The 23,195-nt window shown below is 43.1% G+C and overlaps 1 protein-coding gene across 6 annotated transcripts in view; it reads left to right on the top strand.

The window, feature by feature from the left end:
• Nucleotides 1–23,195, top strand: part of schip1 (schwannomin interacting protein 1) — a 236,622-nt gene that overhangs the window by 197,401 nt on the left and 16,026 nt on the right. Inside the window, exon 1 of one of the 6 annotated variants that reach the window (XM_085243598.1) lies at nt 12,225–12,624. The exons of 4 other annotated variants lie outside the window; for them this stretch is intronic. In XM_085243598.1, coding sequence (XP_085099724.1) covers nt 12,595–12,624 — 30 coding nt within the window. In that variant the 5' untranslated portion in view covers nt 12,225–12,594. Of the gene's footprint in view, nt 1–12,224; nt 12,625–19,667; nt 20,029–23,195 lie in introns of those variants that run through there. One more of the 6 variants, XM_085243597.1, reaches the window with a different exon arrangement.

The raw sequence follows: 23,195 nt of genomic DNA, 5'->3' as shown, positions 1-23,195 counted from the left end.
GCCGTAGGCCTTTCATGCCTCACCAGCAGCACCAGCAGGAGAGGCTGTCATGATTCACTTACTAATTTATTGCATTACTCAGTTTAAATCACAGTCTCAGCCAGAGCTTCATGGTTTGTTGTCAGTTTATGGGTCCAAAAGGGTGTAACTTTAAAATATTTAGGGTGGGAGTGGGAAAAAATTGTTTAGAGCTGCTAGAGCTCCATCGCCAGTTGTCACAGAGTAAAACTAAGTGAGGGCAAATGAAAAGGCTGGATTGGTGTTCTCTATTGATGTGCAAGCACCAAGGCATTTTCCCCCGATGCGCACACATAATGGCTGCAACCTAGTGCTATTGTGAGTGTGTCGTGTGTGTTGTGCGTCTTTGTTTGTCTCTCCTGGAGGCCCTCTCTGTCTCCCTGAGGCATGTCAGGAATGCAGCGGGAGAAGTGGGGGATGAGCGGAAGGAAAGAGGGAATAAAAGGACAGGAGGAGGACCGGGCAGTTCAGGGCCACATTTGTGTCAATGTTCATTACCTGCTGTCCAGCTTAAAGTGGAAGATCACCTCCTTAGAATGGGAAAAATCTGCTCCCTCTCTCTCCCTGTCTCTCGATCCCCTCAGGCAGTGGGCTGTGATATAATTGACCCGGGTGGAGGAAAATCTCTCAAAAGAGGGCCTCTGTGTCCACATGTAGCTACTACTTTCTCCATGCAGCTGCACAAGCACATGAAATCATGCATATGCTCCTCAGACATTTTGATCTTTGCTTGTGCCTTAGATATGAGTGCATCGAGGCTCGGAGTAGTAGATAAGAGATCAAGTGGTCTTGATGATGATAGTGACACAACATCCAACTATCTCTCCAGGAAAAGCCTGAGAAAAACCGGGCCTCAGATTTCAGTGCTCTAGATAAGAAATTGGAATTAGTGTTGTAATCCCACCAGAGCAGGGAGCAGAAGTGAAACACTGGAAAAGGCAGGAGATATAAAATAATATATCCTGGACAATCCCACTCTGCTTTTGCTATTTCTGCAGAACTATACCCATCAGATTTGACCACATTCATTAAAAACTAATAATAATTTGATGGTTTGGTTCCTTTAATCTTTCATTGTATCTCCAAGCTTCCATATACAGTAAAGGCCAGACTCTGTTAGCAAGCAAAAAAAAGGAGTCAAGTGCAAATTTGACACTCCCAAAAGATATCTTCGGTTTATTTCTGTGTCTGGGGTTGTTCAGATCTCTTAATTCTGAAACCTGCTGGTCTTGGCCAACACTCGGAAGAACAGAGAGACTGGTGCTTTTAAAATGTTGTTAAATATTTAGTCGTCCTGTCAAACAGAACCCACCAGTGAACCAGTGCATCAGCTGGTGCACACAGGGGTGGGTCTGTCTGGTATGTCGCTGGAGGTCCAGTGGGATGGAGATATTCATGCTTCACTTGAGCTTCAAAAGCATCTAAGCCTTCAGAAAAAGACTGGGACGCAGTAAAGTCCACAACTAATAATCTGTAGCGGTCACTTTGTGTCTGAAGACTGGGTTAGTTAATGTGCTGTAGTAACAGAACTGAGTTTTGCTTCTATATATGTAAAGAAATGCGGAAAACATTCAAGTGTCAGTAAAATCAATGGTGCACTGAGTGCACCAGACTGGACACATAGAAGGCTTTTCTGCAAATTTATCCTGCTCAGTTCTCAGTGTCTTTGCTTTTCTGGTAGAAAATTACAGCTGAATAGTTGTATTAGCTACTACTAAGCCGTAGATTTATGGAAAATGTGATGGCTGCACTGTGTTCTATGCCATGAAAAGCTACAGTTATTGAGCACGTTGTTTTATTTCCACTTTATTTTGTATTAAGTCTTGTTGTTGCAGGTGTGTTTACTTAGGGTGTGGCTTTTGGCTCCTGTAATCTCAGCGTCTGCCTTTGGGCTACAGGCGTGGCGTCCGGAGAATTCATGGTGATGAGGGGCCCGGTGGATTTTTCAAAAGTTGTTTCTAATTAAATCTGGAGGCACGTGGCAAAGAGGGCTCCGCAGGGACCTCAAGTACACCGGGGGTAAATTACCTCTAACCCTGCATTTAGCTCTGCACTCCTGAAAGGTGAATGATAACATTAGTCTTCCTATCCGGACTTGAGGTTAAAAAAGCAGAAATGGGCTCGGGCTACATGTATGGTTATCCGCATGCAGAAATTTGCCTGTGTGTTTTCTGAGGTACGTGCTGGAGAAGTATTAAATCTGTGTCTACAGGCTAGTTCTTTTTCAATCTCAGAGTGCACACACCCAGACTTACTCACACAATTTGAAAACACCCCACGGGCAAACTGGCAAAAAAGAAAAAAATATAGGACCTGTGCTGACACCTGCACAAGCTTAAAAGTGCGAGCATGCTCTCTCTCTCTCTCTCACACACACACACACACACACACACACACACACCATCATGATAAGGCTGAGGCATTTACTTCATATGTTTCACAGCATTTTGTCAACTCAAGGAAAACCAGTCTATGTTTTACTTTAGCAACATCCTGATTTGAATACTTGACACTGAGTTTGGAAAGCTGTAACAGAAAGCTGTTTTTGGAATCTCTCTCCCCTAACCCTCAGCCTGCCATGCCCCCCCCCCCCCCTCCCCTCCCCCCCATATTACTGTAGGGTCTTTGCCTTACAACATAAAGCACTTTGAGGTAACTGCTGTTGTGATGTTGCACTATATAATTAAAATTGAATTGAACTTAATAATATGTCCCGTGAATGTGCTCCATCCTTGTGTAAATTCCCAAGAAAATTGCTACAGTTCGCTTCTAAATCGTTGATAACGTAATCATAAATGGCTCATTACTGCATAACTATCAGTATGTGTGAGATTACATATTGCCAACAGTTATCTTAGGACAGATGTGATGATTCACCTTTGCTCCTCCCCAGCTGTCGGAAGAAGTAATAGGGTGATGAACAGAACCTTGTATCGCAAGTGTCGCTCAGGCACACCATATAAAGAGTAAAAAGGCCACAAGCCAGATGAAACTGTACAACTGTGGAGTGCTTTGCCCCAGAAAAGCACTCAAGGGCCGTGGAAAATAAAAGAATGTGGAGGAATCAGAGAGAGGTTAGAGAAAAGAGCAAAGAAAGAGATCGCTTTCTCTTTTTCTCTTTTTGCACTCTGTGTTTATGTACAAGTTCAGCAGTTGAACCATTCGCCAGCCTCCACTAACAACTTAACGACTACCTTCACCCACAACTCAGACTGTGCCACGTATAGAGGGAGAGAGGCGGCGGGTAAAAGACTAAAGAAATTGCAGGGTTTGGGAAGTCACGAGCACATTTATAAAGGCTATAAATAGGTACAAACAATCTGTATAAAGAGGTTGCACTCGAGTTACGTCTTGAATGGGGGAAACAAATCGGTGAGGCCTGAAATGAGCGATAGCTGTAATAAGCAAGAACCTGTCAAAGTGAACAGGAGCTCATAGGACGTGCATAAGTCCAGAATTGTGGTTTGAATAAAAATGGAGGCAGCCCAAATAGGAAAGGATAAAAAATGGTTAATATGTAAATGAGTTGGAGGAAACTTTAGAGATTGGGGGCATGGCTCTAACCAGGTGTAGAGAACTCGTGGTGGAGCACTAGTGTCTGGTTCAGCCTCCATGGCTTAACACTGCTCCAGCACTGTGTTTGAGTGTGTGTCCATGTGCAGATACCCGCTGAAACATGCCCAACCCTCCACACACCAAAGCTCGTACACACACTCACTCATTATACAACTCACTGCACTGTCTGTGCTTTAAAGTAAAGCAGTCTTCTGTCTCCTGTCAGTCCACACATGCACAAACTCAGCTCACTAAATCATATCAAAGGATATATTTGTATTCTCATAGTATCCTGAAAGTCTGCCAGTGCTGGCAGATGCTTTTTTTTTTTCCTTTTTTCTTTTTTTTTTTTCCGTGGAATATTTTTCATCTCAGCTTAACCTTGGATTCCTCACAGCAAGTCGGGCATTTAACTCAGGTAAAGAAGAATGTGATCAGTTTGTAAAAGTGTGCTCTGTTTCCAGCTTCTCAGACTTTTCCGTGTTTATACATTGTGATGTGGAAACAAATCTTTCATGCACAAAGTTGAATGAGTTGTTTGGAAAGCAGCTTTAAGTGTATTTATAACTGAGTGCACGACATACTTCTGCTGGGAGATGTTGTTTTTTGACTTTGTGCGTTGCTCAAAAAGTTCAATATTTTGAGTATAGAACCAGAACAGAACCAGATGCACATCCATAGATCTCATTTTCCTTTGAATGAAGTTGTGACCCTTTAACAAAGAGCAGGTTCATGCTGCCTTCTTTGTTGCCCCTTTTTTTTGGTCAAAACACAATGTGCTGCACACGTGTGTTTGAATTCTGTTTTAAATAAGCAAATGTTTGCACCATACAGCTGCTTTGAATGAAGGGGCAGAGAAAGTTTTGTGAGACACAAAGCCCTGCTAAAAGAACTAGCCACGACAAAAAGCCAGGCAATCAAAAGCTTTATGTTGCCTCTGGATAACCACGTCTTCTGTCTGCTCTGTAAACACAGAATAAAAGACTGAGATAAAGTGCAGACGGTTAATGCATTTCACCTGTGTTATCAGTGGGCTGTTTCTTTTTCTTCTATTTTTTCCTGGTGAAAGAGGAAGGGAAGCTGACAGAAGCAAAACACAAGAATAAAGTACCTTAAATGGGTAAAAATCAGTGATTCACAAGAACAGTCAGTCAGTTAGCTCTAACACTAATGGTGATTCAGCTTGTTCATTCATCCTAATGTGCCTCTTGGCCGACTGTCTACTGAGTAGGCCCACACTGACCCCACACCCTCAAACATCCAACGGCCGGTGAATAAGTGAAGTCAGTTTGACAGTTTAGTTAGTCTGGTATACCAAAATCAGATGTTTTGCTGCTTAGATTTATCTACCTGCAAAGTCTACGCACAAAGGCAACACAAACATCGGAGATAAACCACACGTTACTAAGTTCAAGTTTCTTAGACGGCATGCATGGGAGTGGTGCCTAAACTGCTCTTGTCTGGTGTCAAAGTACAGCTTAATGAGCTGCCTGATAACATCTCCACAGAACCAGTAAACTGACACAAAAACACCACCTATGTGTATTTATAACAATACTGTGATAGTACAGATGTGGCTAAACTGACAGAGACGGGCATCCCATCTGGGTACTTAAAGTGGAAGCACTACCAGTTTGGTTGATGATCCAGAGAGTGATGTCACCCAGGCGAGCAAGCAGGAACTAGACAGAGGCACCGCTGTGACTGGAGATAAATGGCACTTTTAGGTGGAAATTCACAGCCTACAGCTACACATTCCTCTGCCTCTTCTGTCTCACACTGATGAACTCACAAAAGCTCACGCGAGCACACCCTTCCACTGATTTACTCACTCGTGACTCACCACAGTGTGAGAAAGGTGGATAAAATGCAAAGTCAAAACCTCTCTTCAGCATGTGTTATATCCTATCCGGCATGGAAGTCAGCTTAGGCTCTGACTCGTTTTACTACACTGCTGCAAATCTTCACCTTCTCCCCTTTCCCTCGCCGTTTAAAACGTCCCCTGTCCTTCACTACTGTTCCCACTCCCATTCCAAGCTAATTGTTTTCTTCCTCTAGCTGTCAGGAGGCATTATAGCCTAATGTTTTCACACAGCCAAAGTAACAGCAGGACACCATTTCCCCCCTCCTTGCTTGGTTCCCCCTCTCCACCCTATATGAAAACTATCAAAGAGAGGCGCAGGCTGTGAGTGGCAGAGCGTGCTGTGGAGGAAATAGAGGTTTATGTAGCAGCGAGGAGATGGCCTCCAATGTCATAGCTTTGTGTCAGAATGCATACAACACAGCCACTTCAGAGCTGAGCCGAGTACACACATACACTACACACAGGCTGGCTGTATAAGTAAAAACAGGGCTGACGGAGATAAAAAAACAAAAAACAAAAAAAACAAAACAAGGTTTGCTTTAAGAAAAGAGGGTGTTTTGCTCCCAGTAAAGGATTGAAAACTCCTATCCATCACCTATCCATCTCTGGTCAGAGATGGATGCACATATACAAAGAGACACGTAGTAGCCTGTGTTTCTGTGCATTTACATGGGTGGAGCTGAAACATGAAACACTGGTCTTCTCTGCTCCTAATTATAGAGCATGTGCTTGGGTGTATGTGTGCATGTGTAAGAGGTAGAGATGTGGGCTGTAAACGAAGTCTAAAAATACGAAACGTGTTTATTCACGTCTGCAGAAAGAGGCAGATTTTAAAAAAGAGGTTTTCTGTCTCCATGGCTGTGTGTTATCTAAGCTGTTAGTCTGTTCATGTGAGAGACAGAGAAAGAGATATTGTGCCAGGCCATGCTGAGATCTTCATCTGTTGCTGGAGAGCACAGAACATTTTCATCCCTTCACATACCGACAGCAAAAAAAAACAACATTTCATCAGATTAAGGGAGGGCTGCAGCTAATGACTGACCTGCTGATAATTTTCTAATTAAACACTTCATTGTGAAGGTTGTGAAGTTAAAACAAAGAACAAAAATAAAGTTTGAGCCTGTGGTGTCCCTAAAGCAAAAGATGACCTCTTTATAATGCTTTTTTTAATTGCTCCAACCAACAGTAAACGTCATCAGCCAAGACAGAGGCAAGTAGAAAATCAGTAGCTAAAAGTGGGGGAAGGTTTGGACATTTATGCTTTTCCAGTGTACATTACAGCAGTGCAGTGGTTAGCGCTGTCACCTCACAGCCAGGACGTTCTTGGTTTCAGGATGGTTTTTCAAGGACATGCTCGTCAGGTAGACTCAAATTGGCAGTGGGTGTGAGTATGACAGTGTGTGGTTGTTTGTGTTTCTGTGATGGGCCAATGAGACATCCGGGGTGTATCCTGCTAGGATATTCACTCATTCAAACTCCAGAGTGACTGACTGACTGGAGAGATTCACAGAGAGCATGTTTACTTTGTAATTGGATTATGGCAAAGCTGGCTACAATAGATCTAGAGCAGGGGTGTCAAACATAAGGCCAGGAACACAAATTGGCGCTAGGCATCAGATGTGACTCCAATGTGGCCTCTCTCACCCCTGTAAGTGGTCTATCCTTCAAGCTCGGGTCCTCCACCAGAGGCCTGGGAGCTTGAGGGTCCTGCGCAGTGTCTTTGCTGTTCCCAGGACTGCGCTCTTCTGGACAGAAATCTCAGATGTTGTCCCTGGGATCTGCTGGAGCCACTTGCCTAGCTTGAGGGTCACTGCACTGAGCGCTCTGATTACCACTGGGACCACTGTTACCTTCACCCTCCACATCTTCTCGAGCTCTTCTCTGAGCCCTGGGTACTTCTCCAGCTTCTCATGTTCCTTCTTCCTGATGTTGCTGTCATTCAGTATCGCTACGTCTATCACTACGGCCGTCTTCCTCCGCTTGTCTACCACTACTGTGTCCGGTTGGTTAGTCGCCACCACATTGGGGTGACTGTGGCTCAGGGGGTTGGGAAGGGTATCTGTAACCGGAAGGTCGCTGGTTCGATCCCCGGGCTCTCTGTCCTGGTCGTTGTGTCCTTGGGCAAGACACTTTACCCTACTGGTGTTGGCCAGAGGGGCCGATGGCGCGATATGGCAGCCTCGCTTCTGTCAGTCTGCCCCAGGGCAGCTGTGGCTACAACTGTAGCTTGCCTCCACCAGTGTGTGAATGTGAGAGTGAATGAATAGTGGCATTGTAAAGCGCTTTGGGTGCCTTGAAAAGCGCTATATAAATCCAATCCATTATTATTATAATCAAAGTGGGCTGTATGTGGCCCACAATGTAAATGAGTTCATCACTGGTCTAGAGTGAGGTAGTCATCAATCAATAGGAATTAATCGAGCTAAATGGCTGAGACAATTATTTGCAGCTGTTTTCAGACGAGGGCGATCGTGGCTCAAGAGTTGGCAATTTGTCTTGTAATTGGAAGGTTGCCGGTTCGAGCCCCGGCTCGGACAATCTTGGTCACCAGTAGGTGAAGACACTTCACCTACCGGTGATGGCCAGAGGGGCCGATGGCACAATATGGCAGCCTCACTTCTGTCAGTCTGCCCCAGGGAAGCTATGGCTACAACAGTAGCTGCCTCCACCAGTGTGAGAATGAATGAATAGTGGAATTGTAAAGCGCTTTGTGGGTCTTGAAAAGTGCTATATAAATGCAATCCATTATTATTATTATTATTATTATTAAAATAATAGATTGGTCAGATGAGATGAAAAGATCTCCACAGGGAAACACTGGGAAACATTGTCCTCTAACACAACAACAACCCAAATCATAGTAACGATATGCTCTTAGTGAAGAACTACCTCCAGAAGACCAAACTGAACATTACTAACTAGTCTGGACTAGTTAGTAATGTTCAGTTTGGTCTGCCCCCCTCCCCCATATTTATTCTAGACTATTTTGCACACACCCTTAAGAGAGGGAGGTTAGAAAATCTGTTCTTTTCTGTGTTTTCAAGCCATCTTTTTTGCTTTTGCCATTTTCTATCTGCTGCCAAGGAGACATACCATGCCATAGTTCTGTCTCAGCTGCTTGTTATTCTCTGTGACTCACAACTGCTGTTTCATAATGGACTTCATCATTGCACAAGTGTAACTGGTGGTCAGTTAGTCATTTAGTTCGCTGGTATTTGAATGTTAATGCACTGATGCGCCTTTAAAAATGCAAGGCAAATATTAATACAGGCTAGTGATCACAGCAGGCCCTGTCTTTCCACCACAAACTGTAGGCATAGAGTCCTCATTAGAACAACCTCTAGTGGCTGGTCGTCCACACACACACACACACACACGCACACACACGCACTCCTTGGCCTTCCACATCAGTTCCTCCCTGTCAGAGTGAGCTCATTACCGCCAGAATCTGGCCCTCACACTGAGCCAACCTGCTTTGCTATGCAGTGTTTTTACACTGGCACAAAATGTCAGCTCGCTAAAAGCATCTGTGCTCCTCTCTTCCCGCTGAGCCAGAGGGAGGGGGCGAGGGGGGGTAGCAGAGAAGGAGCACTAGGGGGAAATGAGGGGGAAGATGGAGAAAAGTGGCAAAAGAAATCAAATGTAGTTATGCTGAAAGGCCAAAGACAGAGAGGAAGGAGGGGTAGATGGCACAGCAGATAAAAAGAGAGAGGACAAGCTGTTTGTCGGAGAAAGAGAGGAGGTGTCATAGCGTGCTTGAGACTCATGTATTTTCCATGAGCTCTGCAGAGTGTTACGGGACATTATTTCCCACCTACAGCACCACTTCCTGTCTGCTCTGTATCCCACTAGTTACAGAAGAATGAACAGCAGTATTATTCACTCAGTGATCATTTACTTATGATGAAGTATTCACTCCTGCTGTTTTCCTGTACAGATATGCCCACATCGCAAAGCTAAATACACACACACACACACACAAGTGTTGTTTTGATGTGCAAAATGAGATGAGGAAAAGAAGAATGAGCGAAGAGTCCTCAGTGTACACAACATACTCTCGCAGCAAGTGGCACACACAACAGCAATTCCCTCTGCTCTGTGCAGGCATAAATTACATATGACTGTTAGAGTTTACATTAGAATCAGCAGGCAGCTATTGTATTTTAGCAGAAAGTCACTGCTGGTGGAGATCCAGTGAGTTAGTTTTAGCATCTCATAACGTGGCCAGTGAGTGGGAGGCAAAACTGCAGTCTGCCCGACTCAAGTTAATAATTTTTGTTCTGGGTTTTCTTTGTGGTGTTTTAGGTCACTTACATAATCACAGCTTTTTAAAACTTTGTTTGTTCTGTGTGCTTGTTACTCTCTGTGTATATAATTGTGTGTGTAATTTGAGAGTGGGGGTCTTCACAGTGTGCAGTCTGGATGGAGTCTGATATTGTTTCTTTTCTTGGTGTGAATAAAGAGATGCTCTCTCCGTCTCCACCTGTGCTGTGACTCAGATTGTAACCTTGACAACCCTGTGAAGGTCAGTGGGGGGTGTCTTCAGACAGACTGCTGCCATGGTGACAGAGGAGGGGAAAGGGGGTGGCTGTGGATTCCTCTATCAAAGCTAGGCTCGTGATGTTGGACATCAAAGTTGTTTCACTGCTTTGTAGTGTTGGCTGGATGCATATACTTGTGCAACAGAGAGTGAAATGACTACATCTGTATTGGAAAACACAAGAGCATCTTGAGGCTCCACATACTGGACTGAATCAAGTCATTGACTCATTGCTTGTGGGAAGTTGTTTCATGCTGATGTTCTTTACCTGTGGAGCCTAAACATAGGCTCGCACTCATGGTTTCACTTAAAATGAATATGTTATACAAAAGTCGGTGAGAGAGAAGTTCAAATTCTGACAAGCGTCATGGGAGCATCATCCATCCACCCATGCATCCATCCATCCACCCATGTATCCATCCATCCATCCACCCATGCATCCATCCACCCATGCATCCATCCATCCATTCATCCATCCACCCATGCATCCATCCATCGGTTCAAAACAATTCTTCTAAATTTAAATATATTTTACTGATTTTTATTTTTATTTCTTTATATATTTATTTATTTATTGCTACAGGGCAGAAAGTAACTACCAAAGCAAACCTACAATAGCTGTTCAGTTTTTATAAAGCTCTGATCAAGCTGCAACCTATTCTAGGGCTGAAAAATGAATCTGTGTGCTGAACATTGTACTTTAAAGCTGACTCCAAAAAGCAAGCCAGTCTCCACACAGACTGTTATAATTGCCAGCCTAAGAGCACAAATAAATACGTTTATGCCCAAATGCACACCAAAAACTGCCTGGGTTTCATTACAGCTGCACATTGAGCACATTTCTATATCTTTTTTTCCACTCTTTTGAATTGTATAACAGCTTAAAGTTGTTTGCTTTAATGCACATCTGGAAGCTGTACTATACACTATAATTTGGGATGTCCTGACCCTCTTCATATTTAGCCACTTTGAGCTTGTTTAATGCATGCTTGTAAGCTTAAAAGTGCTTTTATGAGACCCATTTGGTATTCTATGAGAAAAAAACAGGTTTATCATACAAAGATAATTATATCATCGGTGAGTGTCACAGTATGGGCGCTCTTCCAGCCCTCCCCAGCTGGGCACCGTGCAGAAAGCTAACCCAGAGCCAATGATGCGCAGGCTTGTGCAGCGAGATCAGAGCAGGGAGTTCATCGATCCACATCCAGGTCATTAAACCCAAGAGTGGTCTTATCGGAAAAGCAGCATCACCCAACAAAGATCAATATCGGATAGAGAGATTTGGCCTGGAGGACGGATGAGATAACAGGGTTAGTGAGTGGCTAGCTACCTTCCCACAAAAGACAAACATGAAACTTGAAACAGATGCATGTTGCAACGGCATGAGAATCTCACATCCTCCAAACCGCTGTTGGAAGTTTTTCCACTTCCTCTGATGGGAATGTTTATAATGGAAGAAAGCAGATACTTACTGTAGAGTCCAAACAGTTCTGTAGCTTCAGTATGCTGGTTTGTGTAGTTTAAAGCTTAAAATGACTATTTTAGAGTGTTTGTGCAGTCATTTTAAAGTAAATAAAAGTGGGGTTACAGTAAAAAAACGAGAAGAACACATCCATCTCACTGGAATTAAAAACAAATAGATGGAGATAGAGAAGGTAGAGATTATCTGAGGAGGTTGACCTGCATGTGGATTATAGACCGGCCATCTGCCACTGTGGGATTATAATCTTACAACGAGGGAGAGAATGACAATGAAGGGAAGCTGAAGATGAACATGTATACTTTCACACAGTGAGGCAAAAGTCACAAAAACGTGTGCATAAATTAAGCGAGAGACACACTGCTTCACTTTAAATAAGGAATGTTTGGGGAGGAATAACTAAATAAGTGAATGATTTGTGTCTTTTCAAACATTCAGTGCCAGCTTTTGATACTTTCAGCTTTCGCATACTTTCTGATTACAACACATTTCAGGTTGAGCTTTTATTCGGTGCCACTTTGTGCAACACACATGCAGATTAAGATAAAGGTTAAGGAATGAAAGTCTCTCCACTGCCCTTGTCTTTGGTCCGCTTTCCGTATCTGGTATGACTTTATATAAAACAGCTGAATGACATCCTGGCCCAGACCCACACCACCCGCACCCTCCCTCATCCCTTTTCCACAATCCCCTCTCCCCACTGGGCATACATTCAGCCCCACAGCTCCTCCCCCTTTTCAGTCCAAAGCAGACAGAGAAAGGCGAGCGGGAGTGTACTCTGCTTTTCACAGCGTCTTTCCCTCCCTCTCTTATTCTCACACCCCTCCTCCAGTCTCTCACTCCCCTCCCTCTTTCAGCTTTGGGGAAGCAGCGATCAGAGCCTGCCCTTTTCTGTTAACAAACAGACAGAGCAGAAAACAAGCATAAAGAGACAGAAAAGCAGAGGGTGAAGACTGAACTGACTGACAACGAGAGGCAAGCAGTGGTAGTGACAGATTTTTCTGAGTTTGGATCAAACGCTGAGTGGGATCGCTCCTCTCTTCTCCGTTGGAATACCACTGCAGGGCTGGGAATCTTATCCCAGTCCCGCTCCTGTTCCTCCAGCTCAGGCAGCTCCGCTCTAGGATGCTGTGAAGGATGGTCCACCAGGAAAACTGTTCGTACCAGGTATTTGTCTGACCAAAATGACACAACAAACATTGCTGTGCTTCAGCTGGCAGTCTTACAGGCGCAAATTGATGATGATTCTTTTTATTTTGTTACGTGTAGCGTTTTATAAATCGTAAGTTTTCCCTACAGTGAAGCTTTAAATGTCACATTTGAAAATAGGACACTCAGCACACATGTGCAGGACTTGTGTGTCACTACTGAGACTCAGACCTGTGTGGGAGTGTTGCTCTGTCTTTTGCAGTTACGTGATTGTGTTGTGAATCTGATGGCTGTCTGGTTGCTAAGAGAGAACTTGACTCCAGGGAATAATGTCCTAACTCCCATCCACCTCCTCGTCATACAACCCCCATAACATGGAAGCATGAGTTTTGCATGGAACTGCAAGTTTATATTCTCACAACTAGCCGCTGTAAAGGATTTTCAAAGCTGTGAGATTCATATAGCGGCGCAACAATATTCGTTGTATGGTGCAGAAAACATTGTGATAAATATTTAAATGATAATGCGTGGAGGGTGTGATTGTGTGTGGATTCATGTTTATGGCCGTGTGGGTGACCCTGGTAGGACATGTGACAGCAGTGTCCCACTTTATCTAACTAAGAATTGGGAGAAATGAAGCATCTGTGATTAAAGGCAAGCATCACATCACAGCTGTGCATCCGGTTTTCTATAACCAGCTCTTCTCAGGAAGAAAATCTGCAATGCAGTGAAGATGGAGAGTGGAAACAAGCAGAGAGGTAGATGAAAGGCACAAGAAATGAGGGGATATGCCGGGGGAGGCTGCGAGGAAGGAAAAGATGGAGCTTCTTTGATGAGAAGAAACAAGTGCAGAGAGTCCCAGAGAGATGGATGGGCCTTGTGGGTATACTTAAAGTGTTTCATCAACATGTAATATGGAACTTCAAGATGAAAACTCCATATTCTGTCCTTTAACCGCAACATTTTGCATTTAGCTCAAATTCACTTGCATGAAACCTTCAGCTGAGTTGATCAAGCGTACTCCCAAGCGGGTTATTAACAGTTCCCAAATGCTCAAGTCTCTACAATTATCCACATTTGTGCAGTCTGATCTCTTGGCTGTTTCATGCAAGTGCTCTGTATTCTTAAGATTATCTTATGGAATCAATAAACTGCCCTTAAAAAGATATAATATTTGTATTATTCCCTATGCGTCCTCCACATATCAGTATTTGCGTGTCAGGAGGGTGGATTTGCGCTCGTGTTGGGTTAGGGAGCAGTTGTGTAATGGGATAAGGATTTCCTGCCATGTTTGTGGCAGATAAAGGCTCGATTGAGTGACTGAGAAATGGCAGGAATGAAGGAAAGAGCACAAGATAACCAGAGACGCCAAAGGGATAGTGGAGATGACAGATGAAAGACAGAGATGAAACAGTAAGAAAATTGACACCTCTGGCTGAGCAAAGTCCAATAAGAAGTGTGCAGACAGCAATGACGAACAGTCTTCCAAGGCAACTATAATAGATAATACACATGAAAAAAAATAATCATAATCATCTCCAGTAAAGAGGAAGGGAAAATTAAGGAGATGTTAAAAAAGTTAAAAGCAGAGATGGCTTTAATGTGGCAAAAATACTGGAAAAGAGCGAGATGGAGAAAATAAGAGAAAGAATTCGAGCGGTAAGCGGAAGAAGAGGTTCAAGCTCTTCTGATAACAGCTACTCTCTAGAGGCCTCTCAATTAGACTGGTAACCTGGCAACCAGCAGGCAGACAGCGCCCCTCACACACACAGAATAACACACACACACACACACAGAGGGTTGGTAAGTAGCAAAGGGCAATGGCGAGACAGGATTGAAGAGAAGGAAAGAGTGAGGGGTGTGATGTGACATAAAATTGTCAGAGAGTAGATGAAGTGGAAAATAGAGAGAGGTCAGTGTGGCCATGTATGTGCCCATCTCTTTTTTTAAGATCAGCATCAGTGTTTTGTCCTGCTTTAAATAAGGTGTGGTCCTCTGTGTTTGGAGGTTAGCAGTTTAAATCCTCTTTTCTTCCCTTTGTATTCCCCACATACCATATCAGGCAAGCTCCCACTTAATGTCTGATACCATTAGCCAATTAGGAGGCAGGCTGACCCTGGGAGAACAAGAAAAGCAGCCATTTAACCCGCAGTCATCTGAAGCCATCAATCGATTAAGGTTCTAGTTAGTTTAAAGTACAAAAAGAGGAAAACATTGTCTCTTTAATAACCAATCATCTGCTAGATCTCCTTTATCTCTGTGCTGCACTTCATTTCATTAAGTGTTTAAGTGAGCCAAAAGCACGCAGACCCTCTGTGTGTTTACTCGAGTCTGAGGTCTCGGTATGCCGCCCTGTTTTCAGATTCTCGTGTAAATCTATAAATCTCGCAGCGCCGTATTGCTGTCAGCAGCAGCAGCAATAACCAGTAGGGTGAAGGGTGATGGGGAGGTTTATCAGCTTGGCCACAGTGTGTCATCCTGGGCTGGAGGAATATTGTCAGCTTGCCAAGGCCTGGAGGTGTGGGGGGGCACACATGAATGCTGAGTACTCCTACGCGTAGTATTTGTATGTACATATGTATATTTATGTTGGGGCTACATGAGCTCATGCAGTTTTCCAAGCTTGACTGGAAAACGATGGAGAGAGTTCAAGTGTAACTGTATATGAGGTGTGGCCTAATGAATTATAAATGAGAGTACAGTGCCGTAGATCGCACTGGTAGATCATTCCAGCCTGACAGAACCAATCGATAAGTTGGTGCAATAAGCAAAAATCTATGGAATTACTGTCAATATTGTTTTCCATAGTACACTAGGCCATAGACCTTAATACATTATGTTTGTATAACGTAAGTGAAAGGCATAAGTTTACACAGAGATAAACATATGTATTTAAACTTATTCCCTTTTCTCTGCTAATACTAACTTGAGCTTTATGTGCTTCTTTTCAAGCTTTTCAAACTTAATGCACAAGCATGTGATGCTGTACAACTTCTTTCCAGTGCTCATGTTGCTTGTTGGGCATGTTTCTGATTTATTTTTTAATCAGTCCTTTAGCAGTACTGGCCCTAAGTCCAGTAAATAAGTAAATAAGGCTTAACTTTTGGACTTTAGATGCATTTTGGTGCAAAGCAGAGGTCTGAGTCATTGTCGGTTTTAAAGCCTTCTTGCTGACAAACATCCCCCATGGGGTAATGTCGTAATTACCCAAGCCAAGATGTGGTCCTGATATATTTATTTGATTCACAAGCACAGTGTTTCTTTGTAATGTGGAAAAACTGACACTGATAGTTCAAAACTTCATTTGTTTTTCCTAAGACGTGTCGAGCTCTTCATCATGTGTTTTGGATTTTTGGATGTGGACGTTTTCAGACCTTTTCTTTGTAGCCCGTGTGGAGGTTTTACTTGTGTGGCCCACTTGAGATCAAATTAGGTTGCATGTGGCCCTTGAAATACCTTTCGATTTATCTGGCTGACCTAAATACACCACTGTTTTGGCAGGTTATACTGTAGGTCACACTAAACTCAGGACAGAGCCAACACATAAAAGGGAAATGTTATGAAATTATATTGAAAAAAATACTAAAAACTTTTGTGCATATCGTATTATTAACATAAAACTCATAACTCATATTCCCTTGCCTATATGGACAGGAAGATCAGAAGGGAAAATAAGAGCATTTCTTTCCCTAAAAGACACCCAGACCGTATCATTTTTGGATTAATAGCATTGCATCATGATGTATGTGCCTGGGATTGCATGAGTTTTGAGTTCCTTAACATCACTCTAACAGTATGTTTAATGTTGTGCAATTTACCAGAATTGGAGCTCCCTCAAAAGCATGCCTCAGTGTGAGTTTTGCAGACTTCCCGATGGGCTGCCCTGTGTTCCTTTCACAGCCCAATTTGTTTGGAACACAGAGCATCACCATGGAGAAATTCTTACCACGTTGCTATGGTAGCAGACCCCGTTCTTTTCCTCCTCTTTCCAAAATAAGATCAGATGAGAATATGTGGCGTTACTTTCAAACGTGTCAGTAAAACTGGTATGGTAATGACATACAGATATTAGAAAGATGATAAACAGTAAAGATGTGATTCTACAGCATGTGCACAGGCATGCGTTTGTTACTATTATCTTTGTGAGGACATTGGAATATTATGTATTTCCTAAAGCTAAACCTTTATCCTAAAGCCAGGTCTTACCCCTTCAACACACCTTGTGAAGTGTGTCAGAAAATGACGAGCAACCAGACTGTCCTCACTTCCTGCAAGTGTCCTCACCCCTAAGTTCTCAATTCTGTATTGGTCCTCACAAAGATAGATATACAAGTACAAAAACACACATAGCGCCACTGGCCTTGGATCCCAGGCGTACAGGAGGTGCCAGGAACCCTCTCCCACAGTCACCCTCTGTTCACTTGGAACAATAAGCCTTTCTGTGTGTGTATGTGTCTCTCTGTCTTTCATACTCGCTCTCACAGCTGACCATAAAGTCAAGTCATCACCTATACTAGAAGAACTAACTTGCATGTGTGCAGCCTCGTGTGTGTGTCCTAAATGTAGCTTAAAGTACCCACAGTTCACTTCGCCTTTGAACTGTCAGTAGGGAATGTTTGCACTAGTGAGTGGATGTGCGTTTGTTTGCCTCCTTTGACTAGGTAGACCAGGTAACCAATTCCTCCCCAGCCTCCTATCACACTTGAATCAGCAGTGACTTCACCTTCACGATGAAGTCAGCCTCAGTAATGAAGTCGAGATCCAGCGGGGCAAACTCTGCCCCACCCTCTAACTCCAAACAGGCCGCTCTCGCTGACGGCTACCACTGGCTTTATCAGCCTGCGCATGTATGTGTGTGTTGCATGTATTGTCCCCAGCAGCACCCCAGTGTGGGTGGATTCAGGAGACAGCCAGACAATTCGCTGTACTCTGCCCATAATCCACAGGGATCAACACTGAATCAAATCCACTTCCTATTTTTTCCACTTAACCCTTCTGCGTGTGTGTGTGTGTGTGTGTGTGTGTGTGTGTGTTCAAAAGCTCTTTGATGTTATCATCCAATTGCATTATTCCCCAACTGTCTTCCTCTTTGATATTTTTTCTCGTGTTATTCTCATCTGCGCGCTCTCTCACTCTGAGCAGAGAAACAGATGAATGTGACTCATGTTCATCAGTACCACTTGGCATTCTCCTCCCTCTCGTCTTCTCCTCACAATCCTCGTGTCCCCCTTTGTCCTTGGCTGGGTATTTTATTTCTTATCTGATATCCTTGTCTTTCATTTAGATCCCTCACTGTTTAGCGTGATACATCATCTGAAGCCACCTGTAGGCGGTGGTTTAATGCTTCAAAAATAAAAAAAAACCTCTATTTAACTTTCATGTCTACTCTGTTTGAGATCAGGGTTAGCTTGTCTAATTATACAAAGCTTTTAAGGGTACCATAGTTTCACTTGTTGTTCCTAATACGTAATAATGATTTTAAAATACTGCTGCAAATATATCGTGAATATCTTAAGCTGTTTTCCCACATGAATTACAAAGAATGTTTGAAAGATTAGAGTACGTATAATCCAGTACACACAAAACATGAAATACAGTAAACAAAACAAAAAGTTACCTTGAATTGTGAGGAAAAAGGTTCAAATTACAATGTCAGATGGAGCAAATGGTCATTATGATCTTCCCCCCAACCTGCTGAGGGTCCTGGGCAATTGTGCCCTTGAGATGACCCTCATTTCATACAGATTCTGAAGGTAACTAAGGATGGCACTGGATCCTGCATGGTCACTAATGCTGTTTGATACACCCTCTAGCTAGCTAACACCCTCCACCTTCAATCAGGCTGGAAATCTATCCAAGTTATCTTATTTCTCATCTAGTACACTAACTACTGGAAATGATCCTCGTGGCCTGGGAAGGCCTTATAGAGTATACGAGAAGCAGCACACATGTTACAAGGTAACATTGCATGTGTAAAATACCTTTCACTTCTGGGATATTTCAGATTTCCAACTTTGGAAATACAAAGTTTGATGTATCTTGTTTTCCATTAAATAAAATAAAACAAACCTCTAAAATACAACTGTGTATTGAATGCATTGTGCCTGAAAATTTTAACAGGAAGGAGTAAAAACAATAACATCAGTTGTAATCTGTCAGAGATGTGCTGACATTTCGTCATTATGAAGTAAAAATATAAGTGAGTACCAGATTTGTCATTCTAAGTTCTTGTCGTACCGGCCATTTTTCTGTGTAACCAGCTGACGGTGTGTGTGTGACTGCGTGTGTTTGTGTGAAGTCATGTTCCCTGCAGTGTGAAGCTGCAGCCATATCTGGATATAATTTTCTGTCTGGGCGGCTATGACAAATATATGAGTCACGGGTCAATAACGTCTCACAAAGATGAGATCATTACACACCATGGAGAGCTCAGATTGAAATTGTAAGTCACCGATACAAGGCACAAGCAATCTTTGTGTGTATGAGTGAGTGAGTGACTGTGTGTGTGCTTGTGTGCCAGACTAATGGTCTATTGTGCTCTGTCAGGGTTTATTTAGCTGGCCGGGGCTGTGGGGTTTGCTGGCTTTGGAGTCTGGACCAGGCACTATTTTTACCTTAGCAGGAAGGGAGTACACCACCTTCTCTGTTACATATGCTCACTCTTAAACATTCATTCACCTTCAGTGTATAGTCTGATTTGCAAAGTTTTATCATACGCAGAAATCCTATGTGGGACAGACTGGGAAGAAATATAAAGAGCGAGAGATGACGTCCAGGAGGGCTTTTAGACACAACAAAAACCATCGAAAACACACATGGGCGAGCACAGTCCCCTACACACACATACTGCGGATATCCCTGTCCCATCGCTGAGGTGTCTCTTTTCAAACTGGTGGTGAGCAGCTGCTGTCCTCATGTCAGGACATGAAGATGAAACAAACACCCGTCTGAGTTTCTCTCCTCGCTCTCTCTCTCTCTTTCCTGTCCTGAGCTGTGAGAGGCTGCCCTGGCCAGAGGGTGGAAGGTAGGGAGGGTCTAAAGGGGCTTTACCTCTGACAACTATGCTTTTTCAGTCCTGTGGGAGAGGCGGAATGAACCTATAGACCGAGCGTGCAGAGTATTCAGAAAGTGCAGGGAAGGAGAAACAGCGTCACAACATGTTAGGGTAAGACGAGGAGAAGACACCAGTAGAGGAGTAGATAGGGGTCAGTTGACTGGGATTATGATGCATTTTGACTGGACTAAAGCTCAGGAGTCAGTGTGGACTACAACCTACTGACTGGGACGTAGAAGGGAAAAGACAGGAAAACGGAGACGGAGAGAAGGATGAGGGAGGCACTGGATAAAACGGATGTATGTGGAGGGGTGGATGATGTCATCAGGCAAGCCTCCAGTCTCTACCTCAGTGATGATTATAAAGAGGTAAAAGAAAGTATGGAATCAAATTTTGATCATTAATTGCATGATTTGAAAGTGTGTGAAGTCAGCAGGTGGATTATTTTAGGTAATATCCATCCCCGTGGTTATGTTGGAGGTTTCTTCTACTTCGTGTCTGCCAACTTAAACCACTGAACATACTTTTGTTCTGTTTTGTGACAAAAATAGAAGTTCAAACTTAATGCAAAGTGTAAAAGCGCTACTACAGAGTTCGGAGTTAACTCAGTTCCTAATGCAGCCATCTGTAATTTATTTATAATCAGTATGAAATGTTTTATTTGTTTAATCCAATCCAATGAATACACTAAATTGTGCGTTTCATGATGGCCCATTAACCTCACTGTGAGTAAAAGCCTTCATAAAGTGACTCCACCAAGTTATTCTAGACCTTTAAAGGCACTTATTTGGGAAGTTATTTGGAGGTCTTAATTTAACTTTAATGGTCATGGGGAGAAAAAAAACTACAGAATCTGCTTAAAATCTGATAAAAATGCTTCAAACGTTTTCCTGATTTAGGCCCAAAATAAAGTTTTTAAAAGCTCATGTGCCCTGAAAGTTAAACCTCCACCTCGATCTTTGGTGGAATTTTCCCACAGATTTCAGTTCAGGGATCCTTTGAGTGTTTTGATGTCTTTATAATATAATAATGTCTCTTACTGCAACTGGCTCAGAAATAGTCCAACGCAACACTGCACTGTGTAAGTCTGACATCACTAGTTCAAGGATTTGCTCTAGAGAGAGAGCTAATGGGCTAATAGTTTTTGTTAGTTCCCAGTCTCCTCGGTGAACTAACTCACCTTCATACTGAGCAGAGACGTGATAGTGAGTTTCAGCTTCTGATTTGATTTTCAGCAAGAAAAGTAATAAAAAAAAATTCCAAATGGCTGAACTTTCCATTTAATCCACTTTTGCGTGTTGTGCACAGCTGTGAATGCAGCTCAAAGACCGAGGCTGATGTAGTTTGGGCTTTTAAGCACTTACGTATTCGGGCCACTGTTATGACAAAACAGTATGAGTAACCAGGACTTTATTCTGTAACTCTGCTGCACTTTGCTCTACAAATACTCGGCCCTTCTGCTTGAAAGAATGCTCTAGTGTCACATGGTGGACCCATTGTCCTGTCCAAACCCACTTCATGCTCCTTATCTCTTCTGCCTCCCTTTGTCAGTCTCCCCCCCCCCCCTTCTTTTTTTCCTTTCTCCCACCAAAACCCTCCCCCACCTCTTTTACCCCACATGAACATTCATGTGTAGCCCAGTGCCACTTGTTGAGTTGTTCCCTTCCAATCTGAGTGACAGGAGCAGCCTTGCACTGACCTGCAGCTGAACTATACGGGGGGGTCAAAGGGCAGGTCTCTTATCTGTATGGAATGTTCCACTGCCTGGACAGACGGGTCTCAGATAGCATGAGAATTGAAGACAGTCTTACACACACAAGCACATCTCATGTGCTATTTTGCTTTAGATATGCTTCTAAGTAGCTATGCTGTGTAATGGATTACCAGCTGCTGGACATGCACTCACTGTTTTCGAACTGTAATTGTACATTACAGTGGTACAGACAGTGCAGACAAGCAAGAAAGCAAAAATAGAAATGAGCATTTTCCCCTCGATGTTACATTTTAAATTTTAAATATAGTCAAGTTGATCCAGTTTTACTCTAAGCCTGCAAGAACATCTGTGTGAAATGTGAAAGTATGTAGCACAGTCATAACAACTGGCTCACACAGAAGACTTTTTGGCCTTGTTTCTGTTTGTAAAGCTGAGGGTTCAGCAGCATCCCACTGTTAGTCCTGGAAAATATATGTGAGTGAAGTCATCCCCGTTTGGATTCACACCATCACACAGAAATTTCATAACGCAGCAACGCACACGCACATCGACACAGCACCTTCGCTGAAAACAAGCACCCAGTCATGCCCAGGTGTGCTCCACTGTCGTGCATTTACTAATAATATACATGAAGACCTGAAGTCTGTGCTCACAAGAAGTGCATGTGTGATAACAGTGGGTTCTTGTTCTCAGTCAGGGAGTAAGGTCCGGGTCACTGAAAAGACTCCATTGTGCAGAAAAAGAGAGACCACTTTGTAAGGAATTGTGTGAAAAGAGATGAAGAAACCTTGTAGAGCACTCCTCAGCCAAGGCCAATACCATATGTCTCAAATTCAACAAAAGTGATCCCCATCTGTTCCAAACTTTAATATGCACTTCCCTTGCGCCACCTGTCCACCAAGTCTCCAGACACTCAGCCTTTAGTTTTTTGGGTTAATCTTGATGAAAAAAAAGATAAAGTATGCAGCACTGATCACATTCCTTAGCCTTCGCAAAGGAGTGAAGGGGTTTATAAGTTTTAAAGAAACACTATCTACCACATATTTTAAGTTACAGTAAAAGAAGGCTTTCAGAGACTGAAATCAGAGAAAAGTCAAGCACAGCTGTACTGATTCATGCACATCAGCATTTACATGTAAACACGTCTCAGATCTTAACCACTGAAAAAATTCTGGCCACGAGAACCAACAATTTTGTGGGAGGCAGAAGGAGGATGCTCTTTGCTGGTGCGGATAATTAAATTCATCTCCCTTCTCTAATATAGATTTTCAGGGAAGATTTGAAGGCTCAAAACAAGCACCCTGTCGTCCACTGCCAGGCCTAAATCACCCTCTAGGCCTGCGGATGAATGGTTGTACTGCAGAGTGGAGAGGAGGAAATGCCTTTGTCAATGAGGGTTTTTTCAGCAGAGGAAATTGCTTGGTGATTTTGAGGAAAAACAGAAATTAGTCCAATTGTGTTGGTCCCAATCTAATTTGGAAAGTGATGGCTCTAGTGTTTAGGCCAGGAACTGATGGAGGTAGTTAGGATGATCTCTCATTCGGTGTCTCTTACTCGTTTCGTGCATTAAAATGTTAATGTAATGGATCCAGCAATTTTCCATGTCATCATCAAGTGGAAATGCTCATTTGCGCTTTGTGGATTTTTAGTTTTTCTTCTTTCTTTGGGAGGATATTTAGCAGAAAAATTACAGAGTAAAGCGCACGGAAGAATGTTTGAATAGCAAACCTAATGGAAAGGGTTTGTGTGCCTGGAGCCTGTGACTTGCAAGGTTTGCTTGTCATTCAAAAGTCACACCTGTAAGAGGTGGAAGTGAATATG

This window comes from Mchenga conophoros, linkage group LG14, assembly GCF_057382185.1.
Source record: "Mchenga conophoros isolate Kocher_MC1m ecotype Shallow Benthic linkage group LG14, M_conophoros_male_GT1.1, whole genome shotgun sequence".
Taxonomy (NCBI): domain Eukaryota; kingdom Metazoa; phylum Chordata; class Actinopteri; order Cichliformes; family Cichlidae; genus Mchenga; species Mchenga conophoros.
Note: the sequence above shows the minus strand (reverse complement) of the source record. Positions and strands in the feature narration are given on the sequence as shown.